This window comes from Tupaia chinensis, unplaced genomic scaffold (assembly GCF_000334495.1).
Source record: "Tupaia chinensis unplaced genomic scaffold, TupChi_1.0 Scaffold000450_1, whole genome shotgun sequence".
Taxonomy (NCBI): domain Eukaryota; kingdom Metazoa; phylum Chordata; class Mammalia; order Scandentia; family Tupaiidae; genus Tupaia; species Tupaia belangeri.
The window spans coordinates 571,558-584,680 of record NW_006159956.1 but is presented as its reverse complement, the minus strand read 5'-3'; the positions used below and the strand labels follow the sequence as shown (position 1 = coordinate 584,680).

The 13,123-nt window shown below is 43.1% G+C and overlaps 1 protein-coding gene across 3 annotated transcripts in view; it reads left to right on the top strand.

The window, feature by feature from the left end:
• Window positions 1-5,665, top strand: part of DMC1 (DNA meiotic recombinase 1) — a 56,122-nt gene extending 50,457 nt beyond the window's left edge. For all 3 annotated transcript variants that reach the window (XM_006155361.2, XM_006155363.2, XM_006155359.2), the window contains one exon: window positions 5,135-5,665. In XM_006155361.2, the coding sequence (XP_006155423.1) occupies window positions 5,135-5,204 (70 nt within the window). In that variant the 3' untranslated portion in view covers window positions 5,205-5,665. The remainder of the gene's footprint in view (window positions 1-5,134) is intronic.
• Window positions 5,666-13,123: the final 7,458 nt, after the last annotated feature.

The following is a 13,123-nucleotide window of genomic DNA, read 5'->3' as shown; positions in this document are numbered from 1 at the left end:
ACTCTATTATTATTATTATTATTATTATTATTTTCAAATATGACCAGAGAAAGACAGAAAGTGAGAAAATAAACTGCCAGATCTGAGATTCGAACTGTGGTCAGCCATGTGGGAGTCTAGTGTCTTTATCCACACACCACCTCCCAGCCCCCCACGGCTTGCTTTCTCGCTTTCTCTCTCTCTCTCACTGTCCCTCTCTGGCCAAATTAAAGTAAAGGTAAATAAAAAATAATTCTTAAAAAAAAAATTTTCAATTCTTAAAGTTTTATGAGACTACCAGAGCTCTTCAGATTCAATACAGGATAATTTAAGTGAGTTTTCATAGAGATGAGTTATGTCAAATTTCCATAAATTTGAATAAAAACGGCAGAATTAGATCAGAGCCTAAAATATTAATACTTAGCTTGCTGTGCAGCATGTCCTCATTTCTTTCTGGTCCCTGGAGATCTTTCATAAAGATTCTTCACTTTGGGGACCAGCAGGTGGCTTGGTGGTTAAGGTGCTGGACACTCCCACATGGCCGACCACGGTTCGAGTCCCAGACCTGGCAACTTCCTTTCTCCCTTTCCCCCTCTCTCTCTCGCTCTGTGTCTCTGGTCAAATTAAAATAAATGAATGAATAAATAAAATTAAATAAATAATCATTAAAAAAAAAAAAGACTCTTCACTTTAGCAATACCTGTCTGGTAGAGAAGATGCTGCTGCTGAATAATGATAGCTAACACGTACTGAATGGCTACTGCGTGCTAGGTCTTGCTCCAACTGCTTTATACATAGTATTTCATTGTTTATAACCACAACCCTTGAAGAAAAGGTTATCATCCCCATTTTACAGATGAGGCAGTGAAGGCCCCAGGCAGATATGTAAGCATTGCCCTTCTAAGGTCTGTTTGAAATATAGAAGTTAGACTTTTCTTTGTAAAACTAAGTCAGATCACATCTGTTTTCTGCTTAAAACCCTCCAGTGGCTCCTCCTGTTCACTCAGAATAAAAGCCCAAGTCTCTACAGTGGTTCACACGACACTCCATGAAGAGCCGTATTCCCGTTCCTTTTGTTCTTCCCCTTCCCCACGGTGTGTCAGCCTCAATGGGCAGGCTCCTTGATATTTCACAGACATGCCAGGCATGCTCCTGCCCTAGGGCCTCCACATTTGTTCCCTCTCCCTGGAATAATCTTCACCTGGATTAATCACTGACAGCCCTCTGGTTATCTCCTCCATCTACGTCAAGTCTTTGACCAAATGTTACCTTCTCAACAATTTCTGTCTTTACAATTGCATCTAGAGGACTTCCAATTCTCAATTCTCATACCCTTATTTCCCTACCCAGTTCTATTTTTTCCCACAGCAGTTATCACTAACGTATCACAGAATATATGTACTTAACATGTCCATTATTTATCTCTCTCCTCCCCAATGTAAGTTCCACAAAGAAAGGCAGGGATTTGTGTCTTTTTCACTTGCAGATCTCAAGTGCGGACCAACAGCGAAATATTCAATAGCAGGCACTTGGTCAGTGTTTTTTGTTTGTTTGTTTGTTTGTTTTTTAAGGTTTATGCCTTAGGGCACATATGCTTGCCACAGAGAGAAAGAGATAGGGAAGTGAGAAATTATTCCCCAGGGGGGATGGCCTCCCACAATCCATTCCCCCATTCTCCTCAAGATTTTTGGACATGCTCACACTCGCACCAGCATAAGTTTCAAACTGCTAGGTCCAGGACCTGAACCATGGTTGGCCATGTGGTAAAAGGTGAAAAATGTTTTCTTAATGAGTAAATAAACGGACTTGCCTGTCACACAACCAGAAATGGCTGGAACCAGGATTAGAATGTATGCTGTCTGAATCTAAGGTCTGTACTTTTGAAATTGCTACACTATTTTGGGGCCAGCAGGTGGCATGGTGGTTAAGGTGCTGGACTCCCACATAGCCAGTTCCTGAGTCCTGGACCTGGTAGCTCAAAAATCACCCCAGGTGCTTGTGTGTGCATGCCTCAAATCCCAGGAGCAGGATGGAGAAGGGATTGTGTAGCAGACATACACCTAAGGGGGTGTTTTTCACTTTCCCTTTCTCTGTCTCTCTCTGGAATATGTACCCACCCTATGGAAAACACCAGGAAAAAAAAATAATAAAGCAAGGGGAAGAAACTCTTAAAATATTTTTTAGTTTATTGAGAATGATTTAGTAAGTTGTGGCTCATGTAGCTATAGTAGCTACCCCCATGACTTCACCTACTACCTTTAAACGGATACAACATTTCTTGTTCACACAAGACATAGAATTCTCCAAGAATTGAGCAGAAAATGGTTCTCAGAAAATTTCAAGTGTGCATGATTATGACAAAAAAGGACCAGTCCTTGCCTTTGAATGCCTCTAGTTACTGCCCCATCTTTCCTGGCTTTCAAAAGCACATTTTCCCCTCTTTCAAACTTTAAGGCAAGTGAGTAAAAACTTCACTTATTTGTATTTACTTAGCATGTCTGAGATCAACAGACATTAAAACTAAAGAACCTGGGCCAGCCCTGGGCATGGTGGTTAAGGTGGCCGGATCCCACATGCTCATCTGCGTGGTTTGAGTCCTGGACCTGGCAGCTTGAGAAACACATGCATGCACACATGAACCCAAAACCCTGAAAAGAGAAGAAATGGAGAAAAGGGATTGCAGTGTTGACTATTCCACGTAGGCGGTGCTTTCTCACTTTCCTTCTCTCTTTCTATCTCTTTGTGGCCTCTGGCAAAATAAAAAGAATAAAAATAAATAAATTGGGCCAGCCAGTGGCATGGTGGTTAAGGCAGCTGGATCCCACGTGGCTGACAGTGCGCTCAAGTCCCAGATCCAGCAGCTTGAAAAACGCAGCAGGCTTGTGTGCGTGAGTGGCAAGAAGAGAATGGAGGAGAGAGGATAGCAGAAAGGCCATCCTCCTTGGGGGATGCTTTCTCACTTTCCCTCTCTTTCTGTTTCTCTCCTGAAAGCACACACACTGTATAGCAAATTAAAATAATAAATAAATAAAGGACTTCACCAAATTCAAAAGAAAACAAATTTTAAATTATTTTTAAAAATGAAAAGACATACAAATGGTCATGTCTCTAAAGTAACTGCTTCTTGGGTTAGTCCTGTAGCATCGTGGTTAAGGGAGCTGGATCCCACATGGTCAATCAGGGTTCAAATCCTAAAATCTCACCAGGATGGAGAAATGGAGGAGAAGGGATTGTAGCAAAACCATGCCCCATTCTCCCTTTATCTCTCTTCGTCTCTGGTGACCTTTGGCAATTAAAAAAAAATTAGAGTAATTGCTTCTGATTTTGTCTTTTTTATTAAAAAATTATTTTTATTTAATTTTATTTCTTCATTCATTTATTTTAATTTGACCAGAGAGAAACACACAGAGAGAGAGGAAAGTGAGAAAGCAAGCTGCCAGGTCCGGGACTTAACCACCACAAGGCCTGCTGGTCACCTGATTTTGTCTTTAGAAGTGAAACAATATTCATACAAACACACACTAACTGTAGATCCATTTTATAGGTACCTCGCTTGGCTTCTCTCTTTTTCAGTTTTTTGTTTACTTCTAGGGAGAGTTTTCATTTTACTTCCCACCATTTGCAAGTAGCTGACTGAGTAGTTTCTGTCAAGACCAAAAGCTATTTTGTAATTCCAGTTACAGTTTTTTTTTTTTTTTCCCCCGCTATAGGGCGCGTGCGCTCGCCAGACAGACAGAGAGAGACATAGAGACAGAAAGTGAGAAATCACCCCCCAGAGGGGATGGTCACGCCGCAATCCCTTCTCCTCCATTCTCCTCTCGGGATCTTGGGCACGCACGCACACGCGCCCGGCATGAGTTTTAAGCCACCGGTTCTGGGATGCAACCGCAGTCGATTACGTGGGAGTCCAGCGACATAGCCATTACGCTAACTGCTGGTTCCCCCCAGTTACAGTTTCTTACTCCAGTTTTAGTCTAGTAAGACCTCCTTCCTTATCTCTAGCCCATTTAGTGTCCTACGTTCCCATGGGAAATCATCTTACCTTGTGCTCTAAGTATACTGCCTGATCTCTGTCCTTCAAACAAAACAAAACCACCAGACAAGGGGTCGGGGGGGACACCTCTGAGGAGCAATATGGTTAAGAATATGGGCTGTGGGGACAATAGGTGGCATGGTGGTTAAGGTGCTGGACTCCCACATGGCCAACCACAGTTCAAGTCCTGGACCTGGGAGCTTAAAAATCACACCAGGTCTGTGTCCATGCATGCCCAAAATCTCTGGAGAAGAATGGAGGAGAAGGGATTGAGGCATAGCTATCCTTCCTAGGGGGTAATTTCTCACTTTCCCTCTCACTGTCTCTGTCTGTCTCTTTCCAGCGAGCACATGCCTTATAACAAAAACCTAAATAAAAGAACATGAGCTGGGAGTTGAATACCTTGGTTTCTAATCCTGACACCTTTACTTATCAGCAATATTCTCTTGGGCAGATTTCAAGAGGACTGCTCATATACACTCAAATAAGGAGTGCTGAAGTTAACTATAAATTAATAAAAATGGGCCAATATCTATAGGACAAGAATTCATTCCATTCTACCTCACACAATGAACATTTCTGTGGATAAGAATAATTTGTATTGCATGTAGTTTTCTGCAATTTACAGAGTTGTAAAACGGATCAAAGACAATAGAAGGTAAAGAGCCCTCATAGAATTCTTGTAGATAACCTAGAACGGTGTGCTAGACATCCTGTCTTTTCCATTAGAGGTATTCAGTAATATCTGAGTTCATTTCAGTCTTTTACAGCTTTCCCCTCAATTAGTTTAGTCGATAGAAAGGTGCACACTTCTACAGAATGGGATAAGCCCCTACGCAAAGCCTGGCTCTATACTGAAGGAATACCCCTGTCACCGAGTCCCACGTTTGGGGTAATCTTTCTTTCTTGACAGTCGGAACCTTACATATAGAGAAGTAGCTCAGTTAGTGTTTGTAAGGGTTAATCATACCCGTGGGTAAATTCTGTAGCCCACATTTAGCTACACCAATTCTGAGATGTCTCTGGAGACTCAGACTGATGGGAGCATGATGCCTGTGACATGAGTGTGGTATTTATGGAATGGAGCTTTTTATAAACTTCTGTTCCCTTGTATTCTGTTAGCCCTGAGATGCCCGAAAATGAAGCCACCTTCGCAATAACTGCTGGAGGAATTGGGGATGCCAAGGAGTAGGTGGTGAATTGATGCAAATTGCTCCTTAGTGCTTATTAGGAGCTGAAGAACTGGAAAAGCAGTCTCAAATTTAAGATTTCAAAATAAGTGTTTGTACTTTTTATGTTATTAAAGGAAATTCAACAAGAGTGATTTAAATCTTTTATGTATCTTTAAAGTCTCTGATTTATGGAAACTCTTTGTTGTATACCAATTTAGAAATATGTATTTATACTTATTAAAGCTACATATGTACATATGTATCTGTTTGTACCCAGTTACCTCACTTGTGCTTTTCAGTGTGAGCTACTAAGCAGATGGGAAATCCGAGAGCTCAGAAATGTCCCGCTCTCCTACGTACGACCCCTCAGATATTTTTAGGGTACAGTACCACTAACTTAAAGGTCTCGATTCTCTTTCGAAGGAGGAGATATTTAAAGGAGGACTGTTTATAGTACAGATAGAAAAAGCTCTTTTAAGTTATAATATCAAACTGTTTATTTATTTGTAACAATAGAAAATATTAAATTAAGCCAAATTTTATATCATTTGACTTTTTGATAAGTTGAAATTACTTTTTAAAAATGTATTTCTGAGACATGCATATTCTCTTGGGATGATAAAGAATAAGGTACTTAGACCACTTACAATATTGAGTGGTAAAAGGTAGTATGATTTTTATATTTTAAGTTTGAGGTAGAGAATTCAAAATCCTTTTTAAAATATTGAAGTTAATTTAACGTAAAATGTATGAATAGTAATTTTATCAATATGTAAACAAATATTTTTCCGATTGTTAAAATTAAATCTAACTTTTAAAATCTATGTATGATGAAAATATTTAAAAATTAAAATATGTATACAAGGACAATCTCTACAGACTTCAAAAAGATTTCATCTTTTATATGGCATCAAATTATATGAAAACTCAAATATTTGAAGTACCACTTGTTACAAAAGGTATTTGATTACCCACATTTCATTCACTTACTGAACTCTATATGCAAAGAAAATATGTTCCCTTCCCTCAAAGAATGTGTATACTAGTTAGGAGATTTTTTTAAAAATCATGAAAGAATAAGAGAACAAATGATCATATAATTAATTTGTCAGTGGTATGGTCTTGGACTGACCTTTCCAGAGAAAGCAGAATGTCGGGAACCAGCAGTAAGCATGATGGCTATGTCGCTGGACTCCCATGTAGTCGACCACTGCAGTTCGTGCCCCAGACCCAGTGGCTTAAAACTCACACCGGGCACGTGTGCGTGCGTGCGTGCCCAAGATCCCGAGAGGAGAATGGAGGAGAAGGGATTGCGGCGTGACCATCCCCCTGGGGGGTGATTTCTCGCTTTCTGTCTCTATGTCTTTCTCTGTCTGGTGAGCGTACACGCCCTATAGCGAAAAAATCTCTCCAAAAAAAAAAAAAGCAGAATGTCGAAAATGTGAAAGGTGGGACCAGCAGTTAGCGTAATGGCTATGTTGCTGGACTCCCACGTAGTCAACTGCGGTTCGCGTACCAAAGCCGGCGGCTTAAAACTCGCGCCGGGCATGTGTGCATGCGTGCCCAAGATCCTGAGAGAAGAATGAAGGAGAAGGGATTGCGGTGTGGTTCTGTCTCTCTGTCTATATCTAAACCGTGCACATACACAAAAAAAAAAAAAACCTAAAAAAAAAAAAAAAAAAAGCGAAAGATAAGGCCAAGCCAAGGGACAACATGTACAAGCTAGATGTGCTGGGGATCCAGGACAAAGAGGAGCCCAGCTGACAAGTAAAATTGTTCTCAACGCGGGGTACTGGGAAATAAGAGCTTTTTATTCTCCTATGATTTTTGTTTTAAATCAGAGAACAATTTTTCTGAATAAGTGAAGATAAAAAATCATAAAGAAAATTTTCTGTATTCTTCCAAAAACTTTTTTTGAGAGAGAGATTTTTGCTATAAGATGTGAACTTGTAGGACCAGTAGTTAGCGTAACGGCTATGTCGCTGGACTCCCATGTAGTCGACCGTGGTTTGAGTCTTGGACCCAGTGGCTTAAACTCATGCCGGGCACGTGTGTGTGCGTGCTCAAGATCCTAAGAGGAGAATGGAGAAGGGATTGCAGCGTGGCCATCCCCCCAAGGGGTGATTTCTCACTTTCTATCTCTCTGTCTCTCTGTTTTTCTGGCGAGTACACACACCCTATAGCAAAAACCTCTCCAAAGGAAAAAAAACAGATGTGAACTTGCCAGAGACAGAAAACAAGAAATCAACCCCTGGGGGTGGGGGAGAATGGCTATGCTCTAATCCCTTCTCCTTCATTCTCCTTTTGGGATTTGGGGCACACATGTACACACATCGGGAGTGAGTTTCAAACTACCGGGTCCAGGATTCAAACTGCAGTTGACTGTGTGGGAGTCCAGTGCCTTAACCACAACATCACCTGCTGGTCCCTATAAAATCATTTAAATGATTGCTTTTAGGATGCAAACATGGGGACCAGCAGATGGCATAATGGTTATGTCACTGAACTCCCACATAGTCAACTGTAGTCTGAGTCCCAGACCTGGTGGCCTAAACCTTACCCTGGGCACATGTGTATATGTGCCCAAAATCCTGAGAGGAGATGAGGAATAGGGATTGTAGCATAGCCAAATACCCTGGGAGGTGATTTCTCGCTTCCTGTCTCTCCATCTCTTTCTGTCTTTGTGGTGAGCATAGACTCCCTGTAGCAAAAAATCTCTCTCTTAAAAACAAACAAAAAGAGGGGACCAGCAGTTAGCGTAATGGCTATGTCGCTGGACTCCCATGTAGTTGACCGTGGTTCGCGTCCCAGACCCAGTGGCTTAAAACTCACACCGGGCGCGTGTGCATGCATGCCCAAGATCCCGAGAGGAGAATGGAGGAGAAGGGATTGTAGCGTCTTCATCCCCGCTGTGATTTCTCGCTTTCTGTCTGTCTCTGTCTGTCTGGTGACCACACGCGTCCTATAGCAAAAACCTCTACAAAACAAACAAACAAACAGAAAGGTTGCAAACCTAAGAGATTACTTTTGTTCTGGGGGAAAGAAGATTTTGATACTTGACGTATATGATTTTTATTTTCTATACATTATGATGTTTTCACTTTTTTTTTTTTTTTTTTTTTTACATTTTGATGTTTTCCCTTTTTTTTTTTTTTTTTTTTTTGGAGAGGTTTTTGCTATAGGGCGCGTGCGCTCGCCAGACAGACAGAGAGAGACATAGAGACAGAAAGTGTGAAATCACCCCCCAGGGGGGATGGTCACGCTGCAATTCCTTCTCCTCCATTTTCCTCTCGGGATCTTGGGCATGCACGCACATGCGCCCAGCGTGAGTTTTAAGCCACCAGGTCCGGGACACGAACTGCGGTCGACTACGTGGGAGTCCAGCAACATAGCCATTACGCTAACTGCTGGTCCCAATAATTATTTTGTTTAACTTTATTTATTTATTTATTTTTAATTTGACCAGAGAGGGACAGAGTCAGAGAGGAAGAGGGAAAGTGAGAAAGCAAGCTGCCACGTGGGGGCACCCTTAACCACTATGCCACCTGCAGGTCCCAGATATGTTCACATCTTTAAAGCAAGATTGCCTCTCCCAGGGTTAGTCAATTCTGAGAGCTTGCCTTTGATATGCAAACTACCCAGTCTAGCCAGACTTCCTCTATTTGGTCTGTATAATCCAAAAGGAAATATTCATCTGCCTTCATCAACCCAGGTCCTAGGCCCAGACACCCCTCTAATTTGAATAATTGAAGTTATTCAAACTAGCCAATCATGAACTATTTACCTTGCCTTTTCCGTGGAAACTTCAAGAAGGTCAAACCCCAAGCTCTTCCCTGACCCCAGTCTTCTGCCTGCTGGCCCCCTGGTGTCTTACTCTGACCCTGCAGGGCATGCAGTAGCCCTCTCTCTAAGACCTGTGACTATAGTAAGCTTTCTTCCGTAAGCCCTCCTGTTTCCTCCCGAGACCCCACCTGACTGACCATGCTAAAAAATAACCATTTAAATATTGATAGTTTTAGCAACACCCTTGATAAAAACGGAGATTCCCTGATATGACTAGCCCCGGAGAGGGGGTGGACAAATGTGCGTAGGACTCAGAACCTTTTGTTGGGAAAAGAAATAAAACTTCCAAGATTTGAAATTTAGAAAATTTTCTGAGGAAAGCTGAGTGCCCTGACAAGGGAGAATTTGCCAAGAGGTGAGCAGTCAGGTTGGAATCCAGTGCTCAACACGAAGGCGCCTGTCTCTGTAGGGAGGGCTGGTTTCCACCTGGCATGTGTCTAAGGCTGGAAAACTCTCTGGGCCCAGCCACTCTCGTATGTCCTTCTTGGGAGTACAGTGGCTAAGCATGCAAATGTAACCCAAAAAGCTGTCATTTGGATCCCACCTTTGGGACAGCACTGTGGATTGTGCTGGCCAGCAAGAGCTTCACTGAGTGACTAGTGGGCTTTTCTAGGCCAAGGTTCAACTTGTCAACTGTGACCAAAGCAGTAAGACTTTGCAGTCCTCTCTCTCCACCTGAAGTTAGAGACAGGTGTGGTCCCTTATGGGGGGAAGGGCTATCACTCAAAAAGTAATGGTTTTTTTTTTTTTTGGTTTTTTTTTTTTTTTTGAGAGATTTTCACTGTAGGGCGCGTGCGCTCGCCAGACAGAGAGAGACATAGAGACAGAAAGCGAGAAATCACCCCCCAGGGGGGATGGTCACACCGCAATCCCTTCTCCTCCATTCTCCTCTCGGGATCTTGGGCATGCACGCACACGCGCCCGGCGTGAGTTTTAAGCCACCGGGTCCGGGACACGAACCGCGGTCGACTACGTGGGAGTCCAGCAACATAGCCATTACGCTAACTGCTGGTTCCCCAAAAAGTAATGTTTTGATTGCAAGCCACAGAAACTCATACCAGCAGATATGAGACAAGGAACTCACTGGTGCGTGAAACAACGTCCAGAGATAGCACTGACTTCTGCCACGGGTGGAGCCGGGACCTCACACGGCGTCCGTCTCCCCTGCGGATGACCACGCTGTTGCAGTGCTCAGGTGTTCCTAGCACAGTAGCCGGGACTGCCTGCAACTCTAGGCCTACATCCCACCGCGGACTCCCCTAGAAAGTATGCCTCTTTTCTCAGAGATTATCCATTCTGTGGAAATAAATGAAGACCACAACCAGCCGGAAGAGATTCAGAGCTGGCTACTGCGAGAGACAGTGGCGATATCATTTGCTTTTGATAGCCTCAAAGACGGACAAAGGGAAAGGGAACCTGTGTGGTGGGAAGGCAACCCGGCAGAGAGCTCTGCTCAGCACCGATGGTCGGTGCCGACTGGGCTCTGATTGCTGGCATGGGGCAGGCGGACAGTCACCTGGTAGACACATGGGAAGCAGAAAGGGAATAACCGGGCTCGGAGACAATCCAGAATGGCTTTAGAATTCGGTTGTGAGGTGGAAACGGATGGGACTGGAATGGTAGCAAAGAAATGAGTAGATGTTTCCAAAAGAATAGTTAAGATGAGCCCGTGTCCCCAGCTATTCAGGAAGGAGCTCTAGGCAGGAGGATAACAAGTTTGAAGCCAGCTGGGTAACAGCAAGACCTTCTCAAAAAAAAACCAAAATGAAACACAAACAAACAAACAAACGAACAAAACCAGTTACAACCTAGTGTGAGTTGGGATAGAAAGAATAAGAAGGCAAGGCCCAGGCGACTGCTGACAGTTCTCCACCCGAGGGCGGATCTGTCTGGATCTCGCACAGGAGGGATGGGACGTCAGACACGATGGCTCTCACCCGAGCAGGCTGCTGTGCTATTTTTCTAGGGCTGCCATAAGGAAGCACCGCAGACTGCTGGCTTACATGATGGACAGGTTTTGTCTGACCGCCCTGGAGGCTGGAAGTCTGAGATCAAGGTCGGTTCCTTCTGAGATCTGTGAAGGAGAATCTTTCTGCCTTCCCCCTGGCTTCCAGTGGTTCCTTGGCATCCCTTTGCTCTGAAGAATCCTGATCTCTGCTCTCAGTTCACATGGTGTGTACAGTCTTGGTGCCTAAATCCCCCATCGTATAAGGCTACTGTTGGACTGAGGGTTCACCCTGCTCCAGTATTACCTAGCTAACTCATTACTTCTGCGACACCCTCTTTCCTAGTAAGGTCTCATTCTGAGGTGGCAGTGAGGACTTCAACATATGAGTTTTGGGGAGACACAATTAAATGCAGGCAGTGAGAATCATGTACAGTCCAGGGTCCAGCTCCAGCATGCACAAAACACATTACAAGTCAGACCAAGGAAGGAAGACCTGGGAGAGACATACTATCTTTATTTGGAAAATGAAACATTGGGCTGCCCTGCAGCCTAGTGGTTAAGGAAACTAGATCCCATATGGCTAAATGCGCATTTCAAATTTCAGCCCTGGTGACGTGAAAAACATGCCAGGCACTTGTGCACGTGTGTCCTAAATCCCAACAAGATAGAGAAATGGGGAGGGGTTTTCTGCATGACCATACCCCACTGGGTGGTACTTTTTCCCTCTTCTTTTTCTCGGGCTCTCTGGTGAGCACACCCTCTGGCAGTAAAACCAAGGAAGAAAAAGAAAAAAGAAAGAGGGAAAGAAAGAAGAAAGAAAGGGTCACAACAGATTATCTCTACCAACTCTTTCATTCAAACATTCTTTAAAAAGCAAAGAAAAAACAAAAACAGAAAGACAGGAGACTGGGATAAAAGAGAATACCTAGACTCTGAGATTAGATAGAGGGTTCTCTTTCCTGAAGAGGAGGGATTGGACCTCAGACACCAAGCTGTAGCCAGTCAAGTCTTCATATTGTTCATACATTAAATCGCTATACATAATTTAGGTTGTGAAGAGACTTTACCCAGCATGATATACACCTCAGTCCAGCCCAGTTGAGACCACCATACACATCCTCGTCAACAGATAATAGACCTTACCTGTGTCCCACAACTGTCTTACCTCTCCATTTCCCCCCCAAATTTCCTACCCTCGTCCCCCTCACACTCTCTTCCCACTTTGTCTCTAGTGTCCATTACAATTTTTATTACTTTTATGTTCTCCAGTCTTTCAGTCTCTACCATAGAGTACAGACAGTCGGCATAAGTTAAGTGGAGACATACAATGTCTTTCTTTCACAGCCTGACTTGCTTCACTCAGCAACAAACCTCCCATATTCGTCCACTTTCTGTCAAATTCCAGGGCCTTGTTGTTTTTTTTTTATAACTGAATAGTATTCCATAGAGTATATGTGCCACAATTTTTCAATCCATTCATCTGTTTGTGGATATTTGGGTTGGTTCCATGTCTTAGCAATTGTGAATAAGGCTGCAATGAATGTGCAAGCATTTTTTCAACTGAATGCTCTCCTATCCTTTGGGTAGATACCCAGGAGTGGAATTGCTGGATCATATGGTAGTTCTATCTGAAGGTCTTTGAGGAACCTCCATATTGTTCTCCACAGTGGCTGGGCCAATTTACATTCCCACCAACAGTGTAGGAATGTTCCCCTTTCACCACACCCCCTCCAGCACTTACCATTATTTGTTTTTTTAATCTTCGCCATTCTGACTGGGATAGGTGGTATCTCATTGTGGTTTTGATCTGCAGCTCCCTTACAATGAGGGATACTGAGCATTTTTTCATATGATTTTTGGCTGTTCCTATGTCTTTCTTAAAGAGTTGTTTATTCAGCTCATTTTCCCATCTTTTAATTGGATTAATCATTTTCTTCTGGGTAAGCTGCTTGAGTTCCCTGTATATTCTGGTTATCAGTCCCTTATCTGAGGCACCATTAACAAAAATTTTCCTATTCTCAAAAAAAAAAAAAATTTCCTATTCCGAGGGTTGTCAGTTTACACCAATTACAGTGTCCTTTGCTGTGCAGAAACTCCTTAATCTGATGTAATTCCACCTGTCTATTTGGGGGGTTATAAAGGCAGATG